Below are 24,442 nucleotides of genomic sequence, written 5' to 3'. Positions count from 1 at the left end.
ATCCATTTTAACATGCTCAAATGTTTGCCTGACAGGTCTAAAGAAAAGACTGCTCTCGAGGTGGATATTTTATCCTAGATTTTACTGAGGGTTGGATCCCAAGAAAAGGAAAGGAAAATGATTTCTGTTGCTTGCATCCTTGCAGATTGAATTTGTGGAGCTTCCACACGTGCTAGGCATTACACTGGGCCTCATGCACAGTAGCTCCCAGACATGGCCCAAGCCCTCAAGGGATTTATACTCAAAAATGTTTTCCTGCGTGATGATGGTTGGCTTCTGTGTTTTCAAACAGGCGTTGAAAGGAGACGCATCTATGACATTGTAAATGTGCTGGAGTCGCTGCATCTGGTCAGCCGGGTGGCCAAAAATCAGTATGGCTGGCACGGACGACACAGCCTGCCCAAAACCCTGAGGAACCTTCAGAGACTAGGAGAGAAGCAGAAATATGAGGAGCAGATGGCACACCTCCAACAGAGAGAGCTAGACCTGATGGATTACAGATTTGGAGAACGTAAAAAAGATGGCTATCCAGATCCTCCGTTACTGGATTTCTCTGAGCTCGACTATCCCTCTTGTGAGTCCAATGTAACCACATCAGCAATAGAATAAACAGAGTAATGGTCTTTTCTGAAAGAGAGTCACTGCTAATATGGGAAGTGCCAGATTGACAACCCTGGAGGGAGGTGTCCTTATTCTCTCTACTGAAGAAAGGAAGACAGATGGCTCCCCAACTGGGCTGCCCACTAGACCTCCCTGGAAGCCTGTCTTGTCTGGTGGCGGTTCACTTGGTATTTGGTGTGTTTGGGCCATGGATCGCTAACAGCTCCCATTTCAGAGTGACAGCCCCATGCTGATTTCTATTTGTGAGACTTTAAGGAAAGTGTACTTTGAAAGAAGTTATCGTTACAAGGAATTCAATTTCCTAAATTATATATTGGAGTAGATGAGTTAGAAAAGAACCCCATTCGCAGAAAGTGTTGATTAGATAGACCACCCCTGCTTCCATTTAATACAGATATATTTTTTTTACTTATTTACTTACATTGTTCTTCCCCACCCGACTCATATTTATCCTCTTCTTGGTGTAACGGTTGATCTTCATTGTTCTCACCTTACTCCATGTTGCTAAGATGATCAAATGTAAGTGTCACTCACATTTCACTTGCAAATATAAGAAATAAGAATGGAAAGGTGGGCCTGATTTTCATTCGATTTACTGCCTCATGCGTTTTGTTGTAATTCCACCCCAAGACCCAGTTCTTATCCTGATAACCAGAGGTGACAGCCATCTGTCAGGGATGGTTTGCCTGCCATCCGCAGCAACACACATCTCATCAGTGTCTCCTTTTTATGTATAGTTCATTTCTTCACCTGTTTCTGAAAAGAAATGGAAGTGGTGGGTATATTCAGGGTATATTCTAGATACAGACAGACCTCGGAGACATTGTGGATCGGCTCCTGACCACCACATAGAGCCAGTATCACAATAGAGCGAGTCATAATCTTTTTGTTGGTGGAGGGTCTTGCCTTCAATTTGTAAAACACGCAACATCTATGAAGCACAATAAAGGGTCGCCCAGTAAAAGGAAGTATGCCTGTATTGTGTGTACAGAGAAATAAGGATGGAATTCCTGACTTTGAGGGGAGAGCTGATGTTCTGAAAACAGTCCCCAATCCCTACCCTATCCTGTTCTCCTGCATTCATCCTGTCCAAATGTTGCTTTAAGAAATCTACCTTATAGATTGTATTCCATGAAGTATGAGTATAAAGTATTAAGAGTGATTTAACCTACACATTTCAGAGTTTATGCCTACTGTAATTTCATGAGCCGCAAGAAAATCTCTCTTCTTTCTTTATGAGCCATCTCTTATGACGTGTCCGAAAAGGCTGTCTGTAACAAGAGTGATCTTTCCATCCACTGGTAGTGTTAGATAGTTCATGCAAACTATGAGTATCATCCTTATTGTGGTAAATTATCTGTTTTGATGCTTTTGTTTTGTTCTCTCTGTAGCATCTGCAAACAGTAGAAAAGACAAGTCTCTGAGAATCATGAGCCAGAAATTCGTCATGCTGTTCCTTGTCTCTAAAACCAAGATTGTTACTCTTGATGTGGCTGCCAAAATACTGATAGAAGAAAGCCAAGATACACCGGACCACAGTAAATTTAAAAGTAAGTGCCTTCACCGAAAGTCACCTAGCACAAAACGAGTGGGATTTCATACATTGATATTTTGTGCTTCTGAGATTAAAAGAATTAATCTTTTTTGTTTTGTTTTGTTGTTTTTTTGAGAAGTGCACTCATTAAGTTTCTTGGTGCTGTGAGAAGACTAGAATTCTCTTTAAAGCTCTGTCTGATGCCTTTTTCTCAGCACTTGGAGTGGACAATGAAAGCTGAATGCTACCCCACAAATGCAGGTCAGGGAGGGCGTAAGATATTTTGCATTTCTCTTTAGTATCACTGCATCCAGGACAGTGTGTCTGAGTTTTGTTTCCCCTTTTTTCCTCATCCCCTGCATACTCTTCTGATGGGTGGAGATGAAAGTTGTCTTCAGGTAAGTAGCAGAGGGATGACCAGGTAGGGTAAGGCGGGTGGGACATGGCTGCCGGACAAGGAGACTGTTTCCGAGTTTCATACTCAGTGTGTCGTCCTTTTCTGTCAAACACGGGTCCTGAGCCAAATGCCCTCATCTGCTTGTAGCCCTTTCAAGCCCTGGGAAGTCATGAGCTCAACATTCTGAAGCTTTTTTTTGTTATTGTTTCCAGCTGGAATGATAGCCATCCTGTGGGAGAAATGACTAGATGAAATCCAGCTTTATTAGGACTGGGAAGAAAATTACATCTGGGGTGAATGCTTGATGTTTCTGGATAATCAGAGTTCCTTTGCTTGATATTAGCCCTGAGGCCTAGTGGGTTTCCTACTTGTAAATCAGTTTCTTAAATAGAAATCACTTTGTGGGCATAGCCCTATTTAATGTGTTGCTGCCCTTTCTGAATCCCTCCTCTAGTACGTGCGTTTTCAAATGTCTCCCCAAATCTCTTAAAACTCAGGGATTGCGCATTCTACTCGTCCCCCAATAAGTGGCCAGAAGGCCATGATTTCTGGGGCAGAACTGCCAGACTTCAGCACGGTTGTACTTCCTGACCTTGAGCCCTGAACACCCTGTGCGCCCAGGAGTGCAGCCTTATGGGAGGCTCTGGGGAATCCCTGTCATTGTCACAGCCCAGTGCCTGGTGGAGCTGGTGCCACAACTTCCTGCTGGGAGAAACACAGGGCCAGCTTTTGACATGTCACATGTCAGAATCACATTTACTAAGCCTTTTAATTATAGCCTGTTTCCCTCCCTCAGGTGTTTTTGCAGTGACAGCACTGCCGGCTTATCCTATAAAAGGTGTGAAGTTGTGGAAATGGAGGGACACACTGACCTTCCTTTAGTATGCATCTTCAGATACATGAATCCTGGGTGATTTCATGACAGAGCCATTGGTCATTTCATCCCACCCCACTGCTTTCCCCGTGAGGTTTATACAGTGCCCAAGAAAAGCGACCTGTCGCGTAAACTGAAATGTGATGGTGTCACAGACGGCGTGACCATAATTGTGTTTTATATCTTCAAGCAAAGGTACGACGCCTCTATGACATAGCCAATGTCCTGACCAGCTTGGCTCTGATCGAGAAGGTGCACGTAACAGAAGAGCGAGGCCGTAAACCAGCCTTCAAATGGATCGGACCTGTGGACTTCAGCTCTGGCGGTAAGGCATGGACTTGTTAGGGGCCTATTTCGTTTATAATCCCCCAGTTCCTTTTCCGAATCATACATCTACTACAGAGAGAGGCGGATCTTCGTTTTTCATTACCCAAGTCACATTCAGAAATGAGACTGGTGATGTCACTCTCGGGACAGTGCGCATTCATCTACAAATGGTGTATGCCGGTCGGCTCACACACGACAGGAAGGGAAATAGTGAGAGAATATAATGTGGGAGTTTCTGTAACTATTAAATGACAGCTCTTTAGCATTTTTTAATTTTGTTCAGAAGACTTTCTTGGAAGTTTGGGGCTGAGGATTAAAAATGGCATTTCTTATGAATGAACTCTGGTTGTGTCTACATTAGCAGAATAAAGTATTTTTCTTTGACATTCCAGATAATGTAAAAATTTACCAATTACTATCACAAAACTAATATGTGGTAAGATGGCTTCTAAATATAGTATGGATGTAAGGAACACCTTTTTTGTAATTTATTTAAAAGGTTAGAAATTCATAATTTTACTAAACTAGAGCAAAAGAGGGTATTATCTTCTACTTGGTTCCCAGGTAATATCTGAGCAATTGGGAACTGGATTCTACTATACCAGCTACTTTACATATAACTAGGCTGCCTGGAAAAATCCATTAAAGTTATTGTTAAATTACCCTTCCAATTTTGGTGTTAGTGGTATAAATACCTGCCACTTAACCTAGGCTTATAAAAGCTAAGCTCTCTACCTCATTGTAACACATTATTCACTTAGGGTCTAGATGAAACCACTTAAAATCTAGCATAACTAATTCAACCCAGCAAGTACTTACTGATTGTGGACTGTGCACGATGACTATACCAAGTGCCATAAGAGATTTAAAGACGTATTTTACATAGTCCCTGCATACAGGAAATATACAACTTGGCCATTTTCTACCCTTCTTTGGCTTCTTATAATACGTTCACCTGTGAAGCCCTCTTCTTCTTTTTGACATGAAAATATCTCCTCAACCCTCAAAACCTGGCTCAAATGTCAACTCCTCCACGGACTTTCCATGATCACCCAGAGCAAAGGGTGTCTCATCTGAACTATTGCAATTTGATATTGTGCTGTTGTACTTGGTGATGTTAATGCCATGCCATTGTCCCTGCTCTGCCCATTTGAGGGCAGAAGAGGTGTTGATTCATCTTTGATTATCCATAATACCCAGTTCAGTGCCTTACTCACTTTAGTTGGTTAATGAGCTTTCTGTTGAAGATGTATAATTAATTGGCACACATTTGAAAATTAAGCACTACACATGGTAGTACTGGGTCTGTAGGAAATCAGAGAAAATATGGGTTAAGTTCTGATGGACTGTTAGGTTTTGAAAGGGTGGAGAGCTTTTTAGTTGAAGGAACTGATACCTAGGAACAAATCCAGCTTGTACTGGAGAGATCAGCCACCCTGATTTACGTGGAGAGCATAGGACAGAGAATAATGAGAAATGAAAAGTGATTAGTTGAGACCTTTTGGAGGGCCCCTAAAGTTAAACCAAGAAATTTGCACTCGATGTAATAGACTGAAGTGACAAGGGGTCTTTAGATGGAGAGATTGAGAGAGAGGAACGACTCAAAGGTGGTGGCGTCATTGCAGAAAGTAAGATAGCTAGGAAGATGAGCTGGCGTTGAGAAACTTAGGAGTTCACGTATCTGCATAACTGGTGGGACAGCACCTGAGAGAGCTCTGATCTGATGAGGGAGAAGGGCCTGGAACCAAATAGGAACCTCAATATGAACTTTCTCTCTCTACCCTGTGGAAAGCTGATCGCCTTTCTGTGATTTCCCAGTTCCTACCGACAACACCATCATCATCGACCCTGCAGTCAATTTTGGAATGTTGAGCTACCTTTCATTCCTTAACTCACTCTCCTTCATTCCTTGACTAGCAATTCCTCACAGTTAAACTTCAGAGATGTCTCTTTCCTCTTCTCCCCACCACCATGTCCATTTCTTCCTTTTAACAGCTTTACTGACGTATGACGACCTACAATAAATCGCAAGTGGTTAAAGTTACAATTCGATAAGTTTTTGCATTGTATGCACCTGTGAAATAATCACCAAAGATAGTGACCCCATCACCCTCCAGAGGCTCCTCCTGTCCCTTCATAATTCCTTCCTTCCTGCCCCTACCGCCATCCCCAGGGCAACCACCTGGTCTGCTTTCCTTCACTGTAGCTTCATGTTTGTATTTTCTGAAACCTTTTATAAGCAAGCCACATACAGTCAGTGCTTATTAGTCACAGGCTCCATATGTGCGATTTTACCTACTAACTAAGAAGTATTTGTAACTCCAAAATCAGTACTCGCAGCCTTTTCTCAGTCATTCACGGACATGCGAAGAGCTGTGAAAATTTTGAGTTGCCAACGCACATGTTTCCAGCTGAGGTCGCACAACGTGATGCTTGGCGTTCTTGTTTCAGCTCTCATAGTATAAACAAGTGGCCTTTTCATGGACTTAGTAGTGCCATGGTTTCACATTTGTATGCTTTGTGTTGGTGATTTCGCTGTTTGAACGGTTTCCAAATGCTGTACTGAAGTACTGCCTAGCGTTTCCAAGAGCAAGAAGGCTGTGATGGGCTGTACAGAGAAATTACATGTGTTAGAGGAACTTCATTCAGGCGGGAGTTTTGGTGCAGTTGGCTATGAGTTCAGTGCTAGTGGATCAACAATATATCAAATAAGGTGTCCTTAAACAGACTCACATAAAACAGGGTTGTGTATTCATCCGTGGATAAAATTGTGACCAGAGGCTCACAGGAACCTAACCCTATATTTCCCCTAGGAGCAATGGTTCAGCATTTGCTAATTCAGTGTTCATGGTGACTTTATAAAACATAATTACTACAAATAACAAGAATAAACTGTACTCTGGTGTACTCTTTTTACCAGGCTTCTTTCATTCAGCATAATTATTTTGAGATTAATCATGTTGTCGCATGCATCAGCAATTTACTCCTTTTTTATTGCCAAGGGGTACTCTTTGGTATGGATATATCATTCTTTATTCATGCACTTGTTGATGGACATTTGGGTTATTTTCTTTGGCTATTGCAAGTAAAGCTGCAGCTAACATTCACAAACATGTCTTTATTTGGTAGAATTCGGTAAAGCCATGTGGGCCTACAGTTTCCTATGTGAGAAGGTTTTTGATAACAGATTCAATTTCTTTAATAGCTATAGGGCTATTCAGGTTCTCTATTCTGTTCTTCTACTTTGAGTTCAATTTCCTGTTTTTCTAGTTTCTTAAGGTGAAAGTGGAGGTCATTAATTTGAGACCTTTTTTCTTTTCTAATAGATATTTAGTGCTATAAATTTCCCTCTAAGTACTTCCTTATCTCTATATCACAAATTTTGATGTGTGTTTTCATTGTCTTCCAATTCAAAATACAGTAATACCTTGGTTTGCAAGCGTAATTCGTTCCGGAAACAAACTACTCGTATTGCAAGACATTGCTCGTTTACCATGTTAAAGTGTATTAGAAATGTTTGCTTGTCTTGTGGAACACTCACAAACCAAGTTACTCGCAATCCAAGGTTTTACTGTACTTTGCAATTTCCCTTTTGATTTCTTCTTTGATCCATAAGTTATTTAGATGTGTTATATAGTTTGCAAATATTCTGGGATTTTCCAGATATTTTTTTTTCTTATTGATATCTAATTTCATTCCATGTGGGCAGAGAATATACTTTGTATACCTTGAATCCTTTTTAAATTCACTGAGGCTTGTTTTATGGTACAGATATGGTCTATGTTGGTAATATTCCATGTGTACTTAAAAAGAAGGTATATTCTGCTTTGTTGCATGAAATGATCTATAAATGACAACTAGGTCAAGTTGGCTGACGTGTTGTCTAATTTTATATCCTTATTGATTTCATGTTTACTTGTTACAGTAGTGTACTTTCATTTCTTCCTGCCTGGCCTTTGTATTATCGTTGCCAAACATTGTATGTTATAAAACCAATAATGCATTGCTACTATTTTTGCTTTAAACAGTTGATTGTCTTTTGAAGAGATTTTAATAGGGGAAAAAATTGATATGTATCCATGTAGTTACAATTTCCGGTGTTCATCATTCCTTTTTTGTAGATCCAAGTTTCCATCTGGTCTCATTTTTCTTGGCTTGATGGACTTCCTTTCACATTTCTTGTAGTGCAGGTCTGCCAGTGATGAATTCTTCCAGCTGTTGTATGTCTAAAAATGTCTTTATATCACCTTTGTTTCTGAAAGATATTTTCACTGGGTAAAGGATTCTAGGATGAAGGTTTTTTCCTTTCAGTGCTTTAAACAAGGTGCTCCACTATCTTCTAGTTTGCATTGTTTCTGACAAGAAATCTGTCGCCCTGTTTCTCCATATGTAATGTGTCTTTTTTTCCTTTGGTTGACTGGTTTTAAGGAATTTGATTATGTGTGACCTGGTACTTTTCTTTATGTCTCTTGTACTTGGGTTTGTTGAGCCTGTTGGATCTATGGATTTAAAGTTTTCATCAAATTTGGCAAATTTTCAGCCATTATCTGAATATTTTTTTCTGTCCTCTCCCCTCTTGTTTTTTGGAGTCTCTAGTTACAGTTATATTTGGCTGCTTGAAGTTGTCTCACAGTTCACTGATGTTTTATTCATTTTCTTCCATCTCTTTTCTCTTTGTGTTTTATTTTGGATGGTTTCTGTTGCTGTCTCTTCAAGTTCACTATTATTTTCTGCAACATCTAATCTTCCATTAATCCTATTCACTGTTATTTTCATCTCTAACATTGTCATTTTCATCAGTAGAAGTTTGACTTGGGCATTTATATTTTCAATGTCTCTACTTAGTATGTTCAGCCTTTCCACCAAGTTCTTGAATTTATGGAATACAATTATAATAATTGTTTTAATATGTTTGTCTACTAATCCTATTATCTGTGTCACTTCTGAATCCATTTCAATTGATTTTTCTCCTCACTGTGGGTTATATTTTCCTGCTTCTTTGTATACCTTCTAGTTTTTAATTATATTCCAGACACCGAGGATTGTAAATATTTTAGTTTTAAAATTGTTCTTGAGCTTTGTTCTGGGGTGCAGTAAAATTGCTTAGGAACAATGATCCTTTCAGGTCTTGCTTTTAAGCTTTGGTAGGCAGGACCCTATCAACATTTAGTCTTAAGGACACTACTGAAACAACAGCCTTTTTAATATTCTAACCCATGACTTACGAGATTTTTCCACTCTGGCTATTGGCAACTATTTCCAGCCCTGTATAAGCAGCAGACACTATTCCTTCAGCTCCCTTTGAGTGATTTTTTTCCCTGGCATTGGGCACTTTTCTCACATGTGTGAGTACGGTACTGAATACTCTACAGATCTCCAGCATTCTCTTTCTCTACAGCTCTCCTCGCCGGTATTTTTCCCTACAAAGTCTAGCTGCTTTGGCTTTTCTGGCCTCCCAGCTCCAGCCTCAACTTAGGGAGACTTTCAGGTTCTGTGTAGGTCCCCCTCTCTGCACCCCAGCCTGGAAACATTCCCCAGGCAGTTAGCTGGAGCAATCACCTCCCTTGATTCCTGTCACTAAGGGTCACTATCCTTCATGTCCTGACGTTCAATGTCTTCCGAGCCAACATCTTACATATTTTGTCCAATGTTTTATTTCAGGAAGGAAGGGCTCTATGATCCTTGTTACTGCCTTGACCCATTTTTTTCTTTTGATTTTGTAATTCCTGATTTTATAAAAAGAATATGCACGGGTGTTTGTTATAAGAAATAGAAGAACCATAAAATTGATTTGTTTTTTTCAATTTTTGTGTGTTTTAGAGAATGTAAGTGTACCTGGGCCTTTCCATTTATTAAATCAGTCTTATTAAAATGCATGCTTTGAGCTTAGGAAAAAAATAGCACAGATGAACAGGGCAACAAGGACTGTCTGAGCAACAGGAACAATTTCTATATAGAAATATGGGCCTGGTTCTGTGAAGAAAGTTCTTCCTGACCTCGCAAAGCCTCCTTTAAACACAAAATGGGTCCAAGACCCAGCCTTTTATTGTCGTCACTATTCGGCAGCATTTCAACCATGAGGTTTCTGCCGACCTTATTTCTTCGGTCACTTAGTAACTGAGCCTCCTACTGCATAAGAAAGAAATAATAAAGTGTAATAGAGAATAGAAATTCTTAGACTCACTGCCATAGAGCTGTGGCATAAGAGGCTGATCTGAGTTAATGTTAAGATCTCAAAATATGCATGGGCTGAGCATGGTTGGGTTTCCCTTTGATACTCTCTGCCCAAAGAAAGTATTTAAAGTGTCAGGCCCAATCTAATTTGAGTTAAGAACACCTTGCTCTACTTTTGTTGTAGTTTAGATAATTTTAGAATATATGTGGATTCAGTCTCACTTTATAGTCATCCACTAACTTTAAAAAAAAAATAGTACATCAAAGAAAATTGGGGTTTGAGACAGGCTTCTAAAATTCCTTTGTCTTAGTTTTTAATTTATAGGGTAGCTTCATTATAATTATAGGCTCTCAAAGCCATATCTTAAATAGGCTAAAGTTACCCCGAATTATAGCTGTATATAACACTTCCAAATCTCTCATTCATTTAGATGAAGAACTAGTGGATGTTTCTGCATCTGTCTTACCAGAATTAAAAAGAGAAACCCATAGCCAGGTACAAGTCCGTGCAATAAAGAAGCTGGCTCGACATGGTTCTTTCAACCAAGTTCAGGCTTCTGAGAGGATTCAAAGGAAAGTGAACTCGGAACCCAGCAGCCCTTTCAGACAAGAACAAGGTATCTGCCTTCACTTAGTCCATGGAATCTGTCAATCCCCGTGTAATTATAGCCCTACCCATACACTGGCACTTTAAATGAGCTGACTCCATTTTTGCCCCTTTTTTCACTAAAGTAAACCAGTTATTACAGGTAAGAGTTTGTGACTTCACAGGATATGAACCTGGCTCCATGCCTGAAATTGCTCCAAGTCAGCGCCTTGAAGATCAGTTAGCTTGCCATGGTTGGCCTGTTTCATACATCTCAAAATTTCATCCAACTTACAAAGCAACACTTGTTGTGTTTCGTTCTTACTAATTCTTGATGAACCCCGAATTCACCATTAACAGCTAGCTAGCTTCTGGAAATTTCTCTCCATGAATAAAGACCAGAATAGATTGGAGCTTATCTTATAATTCTTGAGCTGTAAATAATGAACCCTGCTGTATATAATTGATGCGTATAAGTCTCTCACTATATTTGTTAGACCTTTCTTTTCCTTTTCCGGATCAGGTGGCTTCACCTTAGAAATCGGAAGTCTGGCACCTATTTACCAACAGAAAATAGAAAACAATTCACAGTAAGTCGTCTTTAAAAATTCCAGGTGTATTTTTTTTCTATTTCTGAGTGTTAACTTTGACAAAACTGAAACGCCACCCATCAAAAGGTAAATTTTAGCCCTCTTGCTCATAAGTCAGCCATTTCCTTATTTAGAATTTTGTAAGTTTTCCCTTTGTGCCCAACACTGTGTAGGATGTAGCATCAGGGACACAAAAGTATGAAAAATTTATCCCCTAAGCTCTGAAAGCTCATAGGGAAAAAAACAAACAACACACTGAAAAAGGACAAATCATTGCTAGTGTGACACTGAGAAATGATGCATTTTAGTCCCATGAATCTTTTGTAACACATGAACTACCGGGTACTGTTCCAAAAGTTTTATGTAAATTAACTTATGTAATCATAACAACTATCTTTTGAGGTTGGTACTGTTATCCTCATTTTATAGAGAGGAAACTGAGACCCAGAGAGGTTAAATAACTTGCCCAAGGTCACAATGCTAATAAGTAACAGAGGTGGATTCAAACCCAGGCCATCTGACTCAAATCTTGGGTCAGATTTGGAAGGAAATCACATATTATCAGAGAAAGCAGAGGTAATACAAAAGCAGAAACGAGAGATTTTTAATGACAGATGTGAGAAACCGATTCTGAGGCAGGGTCAGGGAGTAAGGGGACAATAAATTGATTAGCCATAATGATTTGTCCAAATAGGATAGTAAAAGGAAATATTCTTCATAAGAGGAAGTTGGGTGTTAGAGGTAAGTAGGTCAAGTTAGCAAAAGCTTTGAAATCCAGGTAGAAGAGTTTGGATTTATGAGACAGGTGTTAAAGAAGTATTGCAGATTCAATGAAGAAGACCTTTCTGGCTGCTTTAAGCAGGTGGGATTGGAAGTAGAGAAGGGATCCAGGTGAGCAAACTACAGAGCACAGCATTTGCAGTCATTCTGGTCTGTGGTACAGGCCTGAGCCAGGTCAGCTTGAGATGAAATCAGTGTAAGACAGTGAGTCAGCAAGACCTACCGAAGTCAAAAGGCGTCACAAAGAACGCCTAGGTCCCAGGTGATGATGACGATATTATTGGTAGAGATGGGGAGATTGAAGGTGGATAGCGAAAGGTAAGATGGTGAGTGATATACTCAGTGCGGACACACTGAATTTCACAGAGCCGAATAATAGTGATGACCCATTCAGAGGGGGCTAGGGTTGGAGACATTGACTCATCTCTGCAGCCCTGCGCACTCTATTTTACTCCTATAGCACGGTGGATAGTGAGATTGTGGGCAACACAGGTCTCAGCAATTCCATCAGAAAGGGGGCAAGGAATTCCTGTGCTGTTTACTGGTTCCTAAAGGCATCTGAAAAGGATTTTCCTCATCTCTTTCCTAAAATATACTAAACACTTAAACATGTTTTAATATTTGGAAATTTCTCTGTATAAAAGGTCCAGACATTGTTTATAAATCTCCATGTTGGTGGGCCTTGATTTTGAATGTGTGCTTCCTAAAAATTCTATCATAATAGTGAGCAAAATGGGACAAGACTGCCAGGAAATAATAATTTTGACGATGCGATTATGTCCTCACTCACTACCCATTTCACTTATCTCACAGTGGATTTGAGACAAACTCAATGTGTCCTTTAAATCAAAGTCTGGTCCAGTCTCTTAGGCACCCAGGATCCCTCACGGGGACTGAGTATGAGGCCCAGCTGGGTGACCTTCAGTTGGCTGCTTAGCCTCTGAGCTGCAATTTTCCTCCCTAATCAACTGGGGGAAATGCGAATAGCTATCAATATTATAATAATGACGTAAAATTATGACAATAGGATGCTATTATTATAGCATCTATGTGCTTGGTAAGGGGTACGTGCTGGTGAACGGACAACTCTGAGATGTGCAAGAGGCAGAGAAGGAGCCATTATTAGCTGTAACCTGAGATCCTCCAAGAGCTCCAAAACACCAGCTACCCCACCCACCCCTAACCGTCCATCCCGGTGACACCTGGTCGTCAGTCTCTGGGTTAGGTGAGCGAATACGGGCTCAGGGAGTACGTTTTAATATCAGCCTGAGCAGTATTATCTCACTCCTGTTTTAGTACACATTTCTCTTCAGGAAAGCAGAGAGCCAGGAGTTGGTAGAATGTGGTAACTTGATAGGACCCGTTATGTTTCTTTTTATTACAGGGAGAAGGCCCTTGAGAGTAACAGAGTGATGCCTCTGCCAAGCAGCCTGGACCCCACGGCTCCTTTCCCCATCCACCCTGTTGACTCAGAATATTGTGTTAATCCTTTAGCCCACCAAGTATTCTCTGTGCCTCAGGCAGACATGCAGGCCCTGTCTGCACAGAGTGGTCTGAATGGACAAGTAGGTGTCTCACTTGCAGCTCCGGACATGGAGAGCCTGAAGCCAGCCCCGCTGGCCAGTCCATCTTTGTTGTATGTGCCCGCCACCTCGCTATTCATGCTGTATGGCAGCCTGTCCGAGGGACCGGCCCCAGGGTCAGAGAAGGACAACAGAAGCTCCAAAGTCTCAGCAGCAGCAGAGCAGTCGTCTGCACCCTCCGTTCAGAAGCGCCTCAGTGAAGAGAGAAAGCCTGAAGGGGAGGAGGAGCCAGCCACTAAAAGACAAAGTAGGGACTACGAAGATGGCCCTCTGTCCCTTGTCATGCCCAAGGTAAGGGAGTTCTGGGGATGGGTTTAATGACATCCCATTAACCCAGAGCTGCTTCCTACTAAGGACACACAGACAGTCATCAGCTACTGAGTCTGGAATATGAGGTATTTCGTGTGTCGCGTGTATAATTAAGCCCTGGACCAGCTCTCCAAAAAACAAAACCTTGCCATAAAGTAGTACTGTAAGAAAAGTTTTTTTTTAGAAAAGTCACACTTTATATAAAATGCTAAAAAGTATAAAGGAAAAAAAATCCTACCTGCTAAACCGCCACGTAGAGGCAATCACTCTTAACATGTTTGTGTATTTCCTCCTACTCTTTTTGCTATATTTTCTTTTTTAAAATAAGTTGAGATCACTGAAATCATCATCTTAATCGAGGAGGCAGCTGAGTTCGAGTCAGGACTGTGGGTGCTACTTGGCTTTCCGGGTCTGTGCGTGGTCAGTTCTCACCTCTGCTCCGAGATCCCGTTTCCCTAGTCACAAAATGAAAAGAGCACGAACATGAGCCTTCCACATCTTCCGCTCAGTAGCCATTCAGAAGCTAATGAGATGTGACCAGCGAAGCTCTCCGAAAGCAAAAGCACTGTCATTACAGCGGTTGGTAGTGGGCCAGCTAGGCATACGTCATGGAAATCAGTCCATTAAGACCCTTGCTCCCCTATTCCCTTCTCTTGCCAGAGTGAGTTTTCCTAATTTGGTAGATAGCCTGGGTTGCAGAACAGAAGTGAAAGACTGGCTAGTATATGCTTTAGCTAACCCAGAAGGCTTTGGGCTTCCTCACAGTTCTTATCAGGCCCCTAAAGGGCTGCGGTATCGACACCCTTTCTGTGTTAGCAGCTCAGAAATTTATTCCACAATCTAAACACCATGGCCGGTTTCCCATTATTAAAATCTCCATCATTTCTATGCCTGAGACGTGGCATTGATTTTCAGACTATTCCTATAAATATGACTGAAACAACTGACATACACACATCATTGTGGTGCACGGCTGTGTTTGACCTTTTTGTGTCTGTTAGCTATTTTGAGAAAGCTGTTATTAAGATTTGCTACTGGGATTTTGACTTGCTTTTTTGGTTCCTGGTTTGGTTGTGCTTAGAAACCCTCAGATTCTACCAACATTGCCTCTCCCAAGACCCTGGATAAAAGAGGACCTGTGCCCCTCGAAGACATACACTTGACTAGCCAACTGTGCGCTGCAAAGGAAGTTTCAGGGAAGACTACAGCAAACGGCTTCATTTCTTCAGAGTGGGTAAATCCTTCAAGAAGTACAGAGATTGAAAAGCCTTCAAGAGACAGCGGAGGCACCAAAGAGCCCTGTTTGTTGCAGTATCTTTATGTGCAGTCACCGGCTGGTAAGGGATGACATCGTACCTTGGACTCCCTTGGGGTAGTCAGACCATAAATTGGATTTTGAAATCTTTGTGCGTGTCACCTGACCAAAGCTGTTCATTGATGAGCTGTGGTCTGCAGCCTCTGTCATTTTACTCCTAGCCCTCTAGCTTACCCCATCAGTGAAATGGAGGGAAAGGCTGCTTTCACTTTCACCAACCTCAAGTATGATGGGAAAATAAGTAGAGCAGGTGATTTATTTTTTAAATTCCTTACACTTTATTTGCTAAAAAAGCCCAACAAATTCAAAAGAGGATTCTATTTTTATAATTCAGCTTAGTCTGGCCATGGGTTCAGTATCACAATTGGCCACCCTGTGCAGATTTTGCCAGGGCTAGAGAAGGAGGGCTGGACATTAAAGCCACATATTATCTGCATGAACTTGAAACGAGTATTCATCTCATTGGTAAAACAGCAATAATAATGGCACCTGCTTCTTAAAGGGTGTGTGGGGGGGTGCTATGAAAATTGAATTAAATTTAGTAAGATAATACATCTAAAGCCCTTCGAATAATAGTGCCTGACACTTAGTAAGACTCAGTAAATGCTGTTCATATTTTGAAAATAAGCTGAAATATAACATACCTAATTTTTAAGATGTGCGTTCTGTATATGCACGCTGTACATGAAGCTCTTGATGCAAAGAGGCTTAAATTGATTTGCCTCAATTCCTTGTTCGCTTCACAGGTTAGCGAGGTATTGGTTATCATTCACTCATCTGGAAAACATTCTTTACTCCTTTAGCAAATATTTCTTGAGTGTTTAATTTAAGCATGATACTCAGCATTGTGGATACATGGATGAACAAAAACCAGAATCACCCCCTGCTGAATGAAAATGACAGCCCAGCACAAGGGTTGTTAGTCTTTTCTGGGCCATGGACCCTTTGCCCGCTGTGGAGCAGCCCATGGAGTCCTCCTCAGTGTGCTGCCGAATGCACAGAACATATGATTATAAAGCAGCGGTTCTCGACCTTCTTAGTGCCACGAGCCCTTAACATAGTTCCTCATGTTGTGGTGACCCCCAACCATAAAATTATTTTCGTTGCTACTCTATAACTGTAATTTTGCTACTGTTATGAACCGTAATGTAAGTATCTTTTTGTTTTCCGATGGTCTTAGGCGACCCCTGTGAAAGGGTCATTCGACCTCCAAAGGGGTGGCAACCCACAGGTTGAGAACCGCTGTAAAGGAAGCCAATTATATTGAAATGCTGTTAGAAAAAAAAAATTTTTAATTATAGTAAAAAGATCTGACAGCAAGTCCAATACTCTCATAATTTCAAAGTTGTGATGAGCTGAACTGTCTATTAATCTGCCATAGCTGTAATATTCTATGAATATGTCTGTGCTTTTTACTTGTGACAAAGTCAAGGTATATTAATACTGTTGCAATTTCTTGCCTGTGATCTTAATGGAGGGAAATACAAATTTCAGCTAGAAGTGCGTGAAAATAAAGATAACAATTTTTTTCTCATCCAAGTTCACTTTCCTCCTCACTCTGGGCTCAGTGACACTCACATTTAAAAACCCTCTCAGGAGATGTGGGCATCCACCAAATTCTCACACAGGCAAGGAAATATGGGATTTCATTCATAGCTCCTGCTGTGAAGAAGCGATATGGGGCTAAGAGAGCACAGAAAGGGGGTTTAGCTGGTCAGGTGGGTTGATTTATTGTGGGCTTCCATTTGAAAGGGTCGCGAGGCATGGGAGTTTGAATGGTGTCTTCCTGTTGTGTTGATTTCCGGCCTCGTTCTGCTTCTGTTTCAGGATTAAATGGTTTTAATGTGCTCTTATCTGGCAATCAGACTCCCCATGCTGTGGGGCCATCTGCAGGTCAGCTGCCATCCCTCAGTGTTCCTTGCATGGTCTTACCATCTTCAGCACTGGGCCCATTTCCTATTCTCTACTCTCCCACAATGGCCGGGCCGGTTTCCTCTGCTCCTGGCACTCTCCCAAACACAGGACCTGTGAATTTTGGCTTGCCTGGCTTCGGATCAACAGCTCATCTTCTCATCAGCCCTACAGCCGTGGTTAATCCAAAATCGTCAACACACCCTTCCCCAGACCCCCAGCTTCAGGGCCCATGCTCACTGAACCTGAGTCCCGTGATGTCAAGATCACACAACGTCACCCATCCAGAATCGCCCATTTACGGAGGACCTCCAGTCTCTGTAAAATTACAACAGGTGAGTCCTGAAGTTTCATTTCAGTTTGGCACAAGAAAGCTCATCACTCTGTAATAGGTATGCCTGCATTTAATGAGCTTCGATTTTAGTCAGACGACTGTAGGACAGAGGCTCTAGGTCAGGTTCTACCCAACTTCCAGTGTTGGCCTAGAGTTACCTGCTCGTTTTATAAAGTATGGAGATTTAAGGCAGGAGATCCTATGCTTTGAAGACAAAAATATTGGGTTGTTGGAAAAGTCATGACATATTTTTTCTATGTTTTTTATTGCAAAAATGCGTCATGACTTTTCCGACAACCCAATATTTTTTAGTTGTCATCCCATTTCTTAAAGTGAGAGTGATTCATTTTAGGCATAGTTCAGGGAATTTTCGATGAATGCTGAATATTCATATTCTCCAAGCTTTCATTTCGTTAGGTCAAGAAAGGGACTACCCTGAATTTTAATTGTACAGCTATAGAAACAAGGGAAACAGAAGTCTTAAAACTGATGCAAAGATTTTTAACATCTGTCATTTCTTAAAATGCAATGTTTAGAAGGCAGTGGATACACACACATACACACACACACTCAAAGTATATACAAATGTGCATATATAAATGTATATAATCAGTATAAATTAATCAATACTGTATTTCCCCCCACCCAAACTTTATTTGTACTTCAGTCAATAAGTATTTGTTGAAATCCTATCATGCGTTCGGCATTATTCAGGGTGATTCATTTCCCAAAGAAAGAGTTATACTGTGGCCCAAAATATTTTAGACAAGTTACTCAGGCTCAAAAATTTACTAGACGTTGAAATAAACATGCTAGTTATAAAACAAGGTGATTGCAACATAACATATGTTTTTTGATCACCAGTTATGTGCCAAGCACTGATCTTGGCAGTGAGGATGTAATGGTAATGGTCTCTGCTCTTTTAGAGCACATTAAGGGGATAAATGTTAGCAAGTAAACAAAAAGAGCCAACAACATATATACACTTACTATTTCCAGCATGCTCTAAAGTACTTTATCAATATTTTCTTGCTTAATTTTTAGAACCCTGTGAAATCAGTACTTGTATCATGTCCATTGTATGGATGAAGAAACTGAGGGACAGACTAGCTAACTTGCCCAAGGTCGCACAGCTAGTGATGGCAGAGCCCAGGCCCTGGCTCCAAGTGCCACACTTGTAACCTCTTTCCTAGGCTGCCTTTCTGCACACAAAATAATAACTTAGTTAACATCTAATTGTGCTAAGTGGGTTTTTTTGGGGTTTTTAAAGATTTTATTGGGGAACTGGGGGAGGGGAACAGTGCTGGGGAATTCGGGAGGGGGAACAACCAAGTTGTTGTCCTTCAACCTTAGTTGTGGAGGGCGCAGCAAGCTCAGCTCCAAGTCCAGTCACGCCACCCAGCTCAAGGTTCTGTGTTCAATTAGTTGCGGGCGGCCGTAACCACCATCCCATTTGGGAGTTGAACTGGCAGCCTTGTTGTTAAGAGCGCATGGCTCTATCCACTGAGCCACCCGGGCAGCAGCTCAGCTCAAGGTGTCAAGTTCAGTCTTGAGTTGAGGGCGGGCATAGCCCACCATCTTGAACAGGCAACCTTGTTGTTAGGAGCACGTGCTCTCACCAGCTCAGCGGCAGCTCAGCTCGGGCGCAGCTCACTGGCCCATGTGGGAATCAAATCCGGTGACCCTGTTGCTCGGGGCTCACACTCTTGAGCAAGCTCTTAACCAACTGAGCCATTAGGCCGGCCCCTGTGGTAGGTGTTGAGATGGCGATAAATCAGATACGTGTGATAGAAAAGCAAAGTGGAGGGAACACCTGCCTAGGGATCATAATGACACAGGTCTGGGCTTCCAATTCAGAGACTGAGAACACTTTGACTTCCCCTCTGTTTTTACGTTTTTTTTTTCTCATGTAGTCACCAGTTCCCGTGACCCCGAAGAGCATCCAACCCACACATTGTGAGACATTCTTCAAGACACCTGGCAGCCTCGGAGACCCCGTCCTTCGAAGAGAAAGCAAACAGCCTCGAAACACCAGCTCCGCACAGAGGAGACTTGAGATATCCAGCAGCGGGGCTGACTAACCTGACGCGTTGCCAGACAGGGGCGGTGTGAACCCACTTGAACTTCCCTGCATTACAGATCACATGCTCATGCTGAGCAGAAAGAGTGAGTGCAAACCATCGGTTCTTCAGCATGCATCCTTCCTCTCTCATCCATGAGTTCTAATGTTACTCCCCATCCTCATGAATCATCGTCCATTTTCCTGAAAGTAATTGTTATTAATTGTGCGTTTAATCCCAGTTAGTGTCTAGACTCTGGGCCTGGTGTCACCGTGAAAGCGCCGGTTGACTTGTGGTTTTGCCTCAAGAATCATCTTATTGCTGGAAACACATCTTGAACAGGCTGCTGGAGCCTTGTGGCTTCTCCGAAGGTGGGGCCTGTCTAGCACTTAACTAGGGGGAGCATTCTTGGCATGTATTTCCACTCGCCCTGAGTAGATCTGTGGTGAGAGACACTTCCTTTCTGCAGTTTAAAACAACCTGCTTCTTTAGACTTCACCAGGAAGCCAACTTCAGTTGTGAATCCTATGGTTTTATTTATTCTGTTCCTGCAATGGGATTTAGTGCAAAAAAAGTTTACAACTGCAGCAAAAACATGTTTTTCAGGGTATGACGACTTGAATGTTTGTACTGTTTCCCTATGATTTGCCCTGCACTTACTTTACAACCTAGTTATAATGTGGGTGAATGTATATACGTGACAGAATGTCAAGACCAAAATAACTGTGAATGACACACCTTGCTGTAAATGAACTGTGCTAACTCTATCTGGGCATGAGAACGAAGATGAACTCTAGCAGAGCCTAATAGCTGCTTCTCAGATAACTGTGTGGACAAAAAAGAAAAATCCTACCATGCTCAGTTTCCTTCACTACATGCCCCTGTGGTTTTTATTTAAATGTTCACTGTAGAATATCAGGTAGGGATGCCTTCTAGCAATTGCTGTTTATTGAATAAATCAGGATGACAGAAAGTAATTATGTGGAACATTGGAACTTGGATGGGACCCTTTGGTAGGATTCTGAGGAGTTAGTGTAGAAATTGATACAGGACAAGAGGTGATTATTTTTTTCTTTCACTTTTTTCTTCATATTTGGCAGGGTAAGAGGGAAAATGGATACATGATGTTCAGTATCCAAGAGTATTCACCCCATAGTTATTTTTCAGGCTACTTCTGAAAAATAAGAACGGAGAAGGCAAAGGTCTATTGTTCTAGCATGAATACAATTCTGGAAGCTGTTATGCCACGTCCCTTTGTTAAACCATAGTACTCTGGGGTTTCAGTAAGTAGCCAAACTAAATTTATTGATATTTACCTCATTCTTGTCTCTTCAGAAGAAATGGCTTTCTCCTTCCCTCCCGTCCTTTCTTTATTCCTTTTTCTTTTTAAAAATTTCTATCTTAGATTCGGAATCTTGGAATAGGGTTTGATTTTATTTTTATTTTTGGACCCAATAAAATGTTATATGAAAGAATAAAAATATTAATTTAAGAGACTCTGGGAGTCTGAGTAAAGTAGGTTTATATTAACTGCAGGATAATGTTAGCCTTATTACCCCCACAAGATTTTTTAAAACTTGAGGTAGGTAGCCAGATTAATAAATTTGCTATGATATAAAATGTTTATCAACACTAAACTTTTAAAGTTTACAAGATGGTATTTTTTTTTCCTTTATCACAATCTTTTCTAGAGTTAAACAGATTAAAAAAAAAAAACATGTAGTTCAACCATCAGACATTGCCTGGTAATGATTACCTTGAATATGACGGGTTCCTTAACAAAACAAATAAAAATATGCCCTTTTCAGGTAGATCGTGGGACACACAGCATATAAATCTGCACAGGGTACATACATTTTAAATATACCATGTTTAAGACCTTCCACAAAGTATTTTCACTTGAGAGGTCCATATTTAGATGAAAACACAAGCTGATTTTTCTACTATTGTCCTTAGATGGGCTTCATGTCAACTTCCTTGCTTTCCTTTTTTAAAAATTCTGTTCCTGATCGGACCACATAAACCTCAGAAAATTCAGTCCTGGAGAGGTGTAAGGAAGCAACCCCATCCTTGAGACTATTAGGACTCTGTGACTCTACTTAGCAACAGAAAATTTAAAAACATATTCCTTTTCTATTTATTGGGTTGTCGGAAAAGTCATGACGTATTTTTTCTGTTTTTCACTGCAAAAATGCGTCATGACTGTTCCGACAACCCAGTAGTACCCGCTTCTTACTAGGGCTGCAGGATTATGTAAAAATAAGAATGCAGTAGTTGTTTCCATCGGGATGATGAATCTGTTTCTTACAGAGCAACTGCTGGACGGAAAGCTGCTGAGTTAGACTTGGAGCGACACAGCAGTGGCGATCTGGAGTCTTTTCATTGTATAACTTAGTAAAATTAAAAAATAATGGTTGGTGATCTTGCTAAGGAAATGCAGCTTTGAGGTGGCACTGAGGGAAGTGTGTGCTCTACCCTGTCCAGGGTTTGTGAAACCCTTTCCATCTGGTACAAGAGTTGGGGGTATAACTTTTATACTTGAATCTGCTGACCGAGTTTACATGTCTCGATTCCTTTTCGGAAGGTGCTATTTCTGTGTTTAAATAACTTTTTATTTTCTCAGTGTAAAGCTGCTTTCTGCTTATCTTATTGCACTGCTAGTTTTATGTAGGTATTAATTTTATTGCTGCTTTCTGCTTTTGTTTTCACATTTAGTTCTGCTCTTTTTCCTAACGGCTATATTATCTATAGCTATCTACTTGTAGCTTTAGTACATGTAAACTGGGGGTTTTTTTTTGTTTTATTTAGAAAAATATTAAGCTTTATAAAATAGCAATAAAAATTAAATTCATTTCATAAGAGATGTTGGTTGGTGGTGGATTATTTTTGTGTGTGTGCTATTTTCAGGAAAGCCATTCGTAGTTGCAGCATCAACAGTCCCTCCTAAACCCGTCATATCTTTTTTGCTGAGACTTTCCAGTGGTTCTCAAACACCAAAACCTACCAAGTCAGAATTGCATGGGAGCTGAGAGAGTTGAGCAATGAGGCTACTAAGCTTTAGAATTCTGAATTAGAATCTGTAGGTGTGGAGCTTACTGATGATGCTGACGCTTATCCAATATAAGAAGCACAGGTGAGCAGGCGCGGTGGTCAAGTGGTAAGGCGCTGGTCTCCTAAGAAGCACAGGTGAATGCAGACCACCTCCCCAACTTCTCGTGATATCCACAAAGCTAAATGCTTCTCCGTCTAGCAAATACTCACCTTTTAATTCCAAGCCAAATTCTATTGATAACCTTCACTTTGAAATGAGCCTCCAAGTTAACGTAATCTGATTTTCGCTAGCTTGTTTCATCTCCAGTCAGGTATGTTGCGTTATTGTCAGTCTCCTCTGCTAAACTGTGAGGCGCTAGGGAAAACGACAGCTTTAAAAGACCAATATCAAGCCTAGTGCTTGGTACCCAGTACCAAAATGGTGAACAGAGGACCTCTAGGACCCCACAGTAGGGCTTTTCCCTTTGCTAGCGTTCAGTTAGACTCAGCTTGTGCCTCCCTTATGTTACTGCGATCTCTTTTTTTTTTTTTTAATTCTAAAATATGGTTAACTTTTTTAAATTATTATTAGTTTCAGGTGTACAAAACAATGTAATAGTTAGACATTTCACCCCTCACAAAGTGATAACCCCTCTCCCCCAATGTATTGCCCCTCTGACATCGTATATAGCTGTTAACTATTCCCTATACTGCACATCCTATGACTATATATATATATATATATATATATATATATATATAAAATTATAGTTGACATACAATATTATTCAGCTTCAGGTGTACAGCGCAGTGGTCAGGCATCTACACCATCCATGAAGTGGTCTCCCTAATAAGACATGTGCCCATCTGATACCCTACAAAGTCTGTACAATATTATTGATTAAATTCCCCAAACTGTCTTTCCTATCCCCATGGCAATATTGTAGTTACCAGTTTATGCTTTCTAATCCCTTCCCCTCATCTCTCATCCTCACCCCCCTCCCTTCTAGCAACCATCAGTTTTTCCTCTATATCTCTGAGACTATTCTGTTTTCTTTGCTCATTCAATACACAAGCAAAAAAATGAAACTGGACCACCTCCTTACACCATATATGAGAACAAATTCAAAGTGGATTAAAGACTTAAATGTAAGACCTGAAACCTAGAAAAAATATAAGGAGTAAATTTGCAGACATTACACTGAGTAATATTTTTACTGATATATCCCCTCAGGCAAGCGAAATAAAAGGAAAAATAAACATATGGGATTACATCAAACTTAAAAGTTTTTTCACAGCAAAGGAAACCATTAATAAAACAAAAAGGCAGCCTACTGAATGGGAGAAGATATTTGTCAATGATACATCTGATAAGGGGTTAATATCCAAAATTCATAAAACAACACCAAAAAAACAAGCAACCCAATTAAAAAATGGGCAGAGGACATGAAGAGACATTTTTCTAAAGGACATACAGGTGGCAAACAGACATGAAAAAATGCTCAACCTCACTAATTAGAGAAACGCAAATAAAAACCATAGTGAGATACCGTCTCACACCAGTCAAAATGGCTATCATCAATAAATCAACAAACAAGTGCTGACAAGGTTGTGGGGAAAAGGGAACCCTGGTGCACTGTTGGTGGAATTGCAGACTGGTGCAGCCACCATGGAAATCAGTATGGAGGTATCTCAAAAAACTGGAAATGGAACTACCTTATGACCCAGCAATTTCATTCTTGGGTGTCCAGAGAAATTTGAAAAAATATATGCACCCCTATGTTTATTGCAGCGCTATTCAAAATAGCCAAGGCTTGGAAACAATTGAAATGCCCATTGGTAGAAGACTGGATTAAGAAACTGGTACATTTATACAATGGAGTATTACTCAGCTATAAAGAAGAATGAAATCGTACCATTTACAACGATATGGATGGAACTAGAGAACATTATGCTAAGTGAAATAAGTCAGTCGGAGAAAGACAAATACCATATGATCTCACTTATATGTGGAATC

The 24,442-nt window shown here is 40.7% G+C and overlaps 1 protein-coding gene across 3 annotated transcripts in view; it reads left to right on the top strand.

Annotated features, from left to right (window-relative positions):
• E2F7 (E2F transcription factor 7) overlaps positions 1–22,176 on the top strand; it is a 38,637-nt gene extending 16,461 nt beyond the window's left edge. Inside the window, exons 5-14 of one of the 3 annotated variants that reach the window (XR_002125221.1) lie at positions 293–574; positions 2,013–2,171; positions 3,617–3,751; positions 10,359–10,544; positions 11,037–11,103; positions 13,268–13,757; positions 14,857–15,112; positions 16,918–17,336; positions 19,249–19,501; positions 19,637–22,176. Coding sequence is in view for 2 of the 3 variants with exons in the window: in XM_019653195.1 (XP_019508740.1) it covers positions 293–574; positions 2,013–2,171; positions 3,617–3,751; positions 10,359–10,544; positions 11,037–11,103; positions 13,268–13,757; positions 14,857–15,112; positions 16,918–17,336; positions 19,249–19,416 (2,162 nt within the window). In the remaining variant the exon portion in view is untranslated. Of the gene's footprint in view, positions 1–292; positions 575–2,012; positions 2,172–3,616; positions 3,752–10,358; positions 10,545–11,036; positions 11,104–13,267; positions 13,758–14,856; positions 15,113–16,917; positions 17,337–19,248 lie in introns of all 3 variants that reach the window. The other 2 variants (XM_019653195.1, XM_019653196.1) reach the window with 2 other exon arrangements.
• Positions 22,177–24,442: the final 2,266 nt, after the last annotated feature.

The sequence above is a fragment of the Hipposideros armiger genome, unplaced genomic scaffold, assembly GCF_001890085.2.
Source record: "Hipposideros armiger isolate ML-2016 unplaced genomic scaffold, ASM189008v1 scaffold_199, whole genome shotgun sequence".
Classification (NCBI taxonomy): Eukaryota; Metazoa; Chordata; class Mammalia; order Chiroptera; family Hipposideridae; genus Hipposideros; species Hipposideros armiger.
This window is presented reverse-complemented; position numbering and strand designations above follow the sequence as displayed.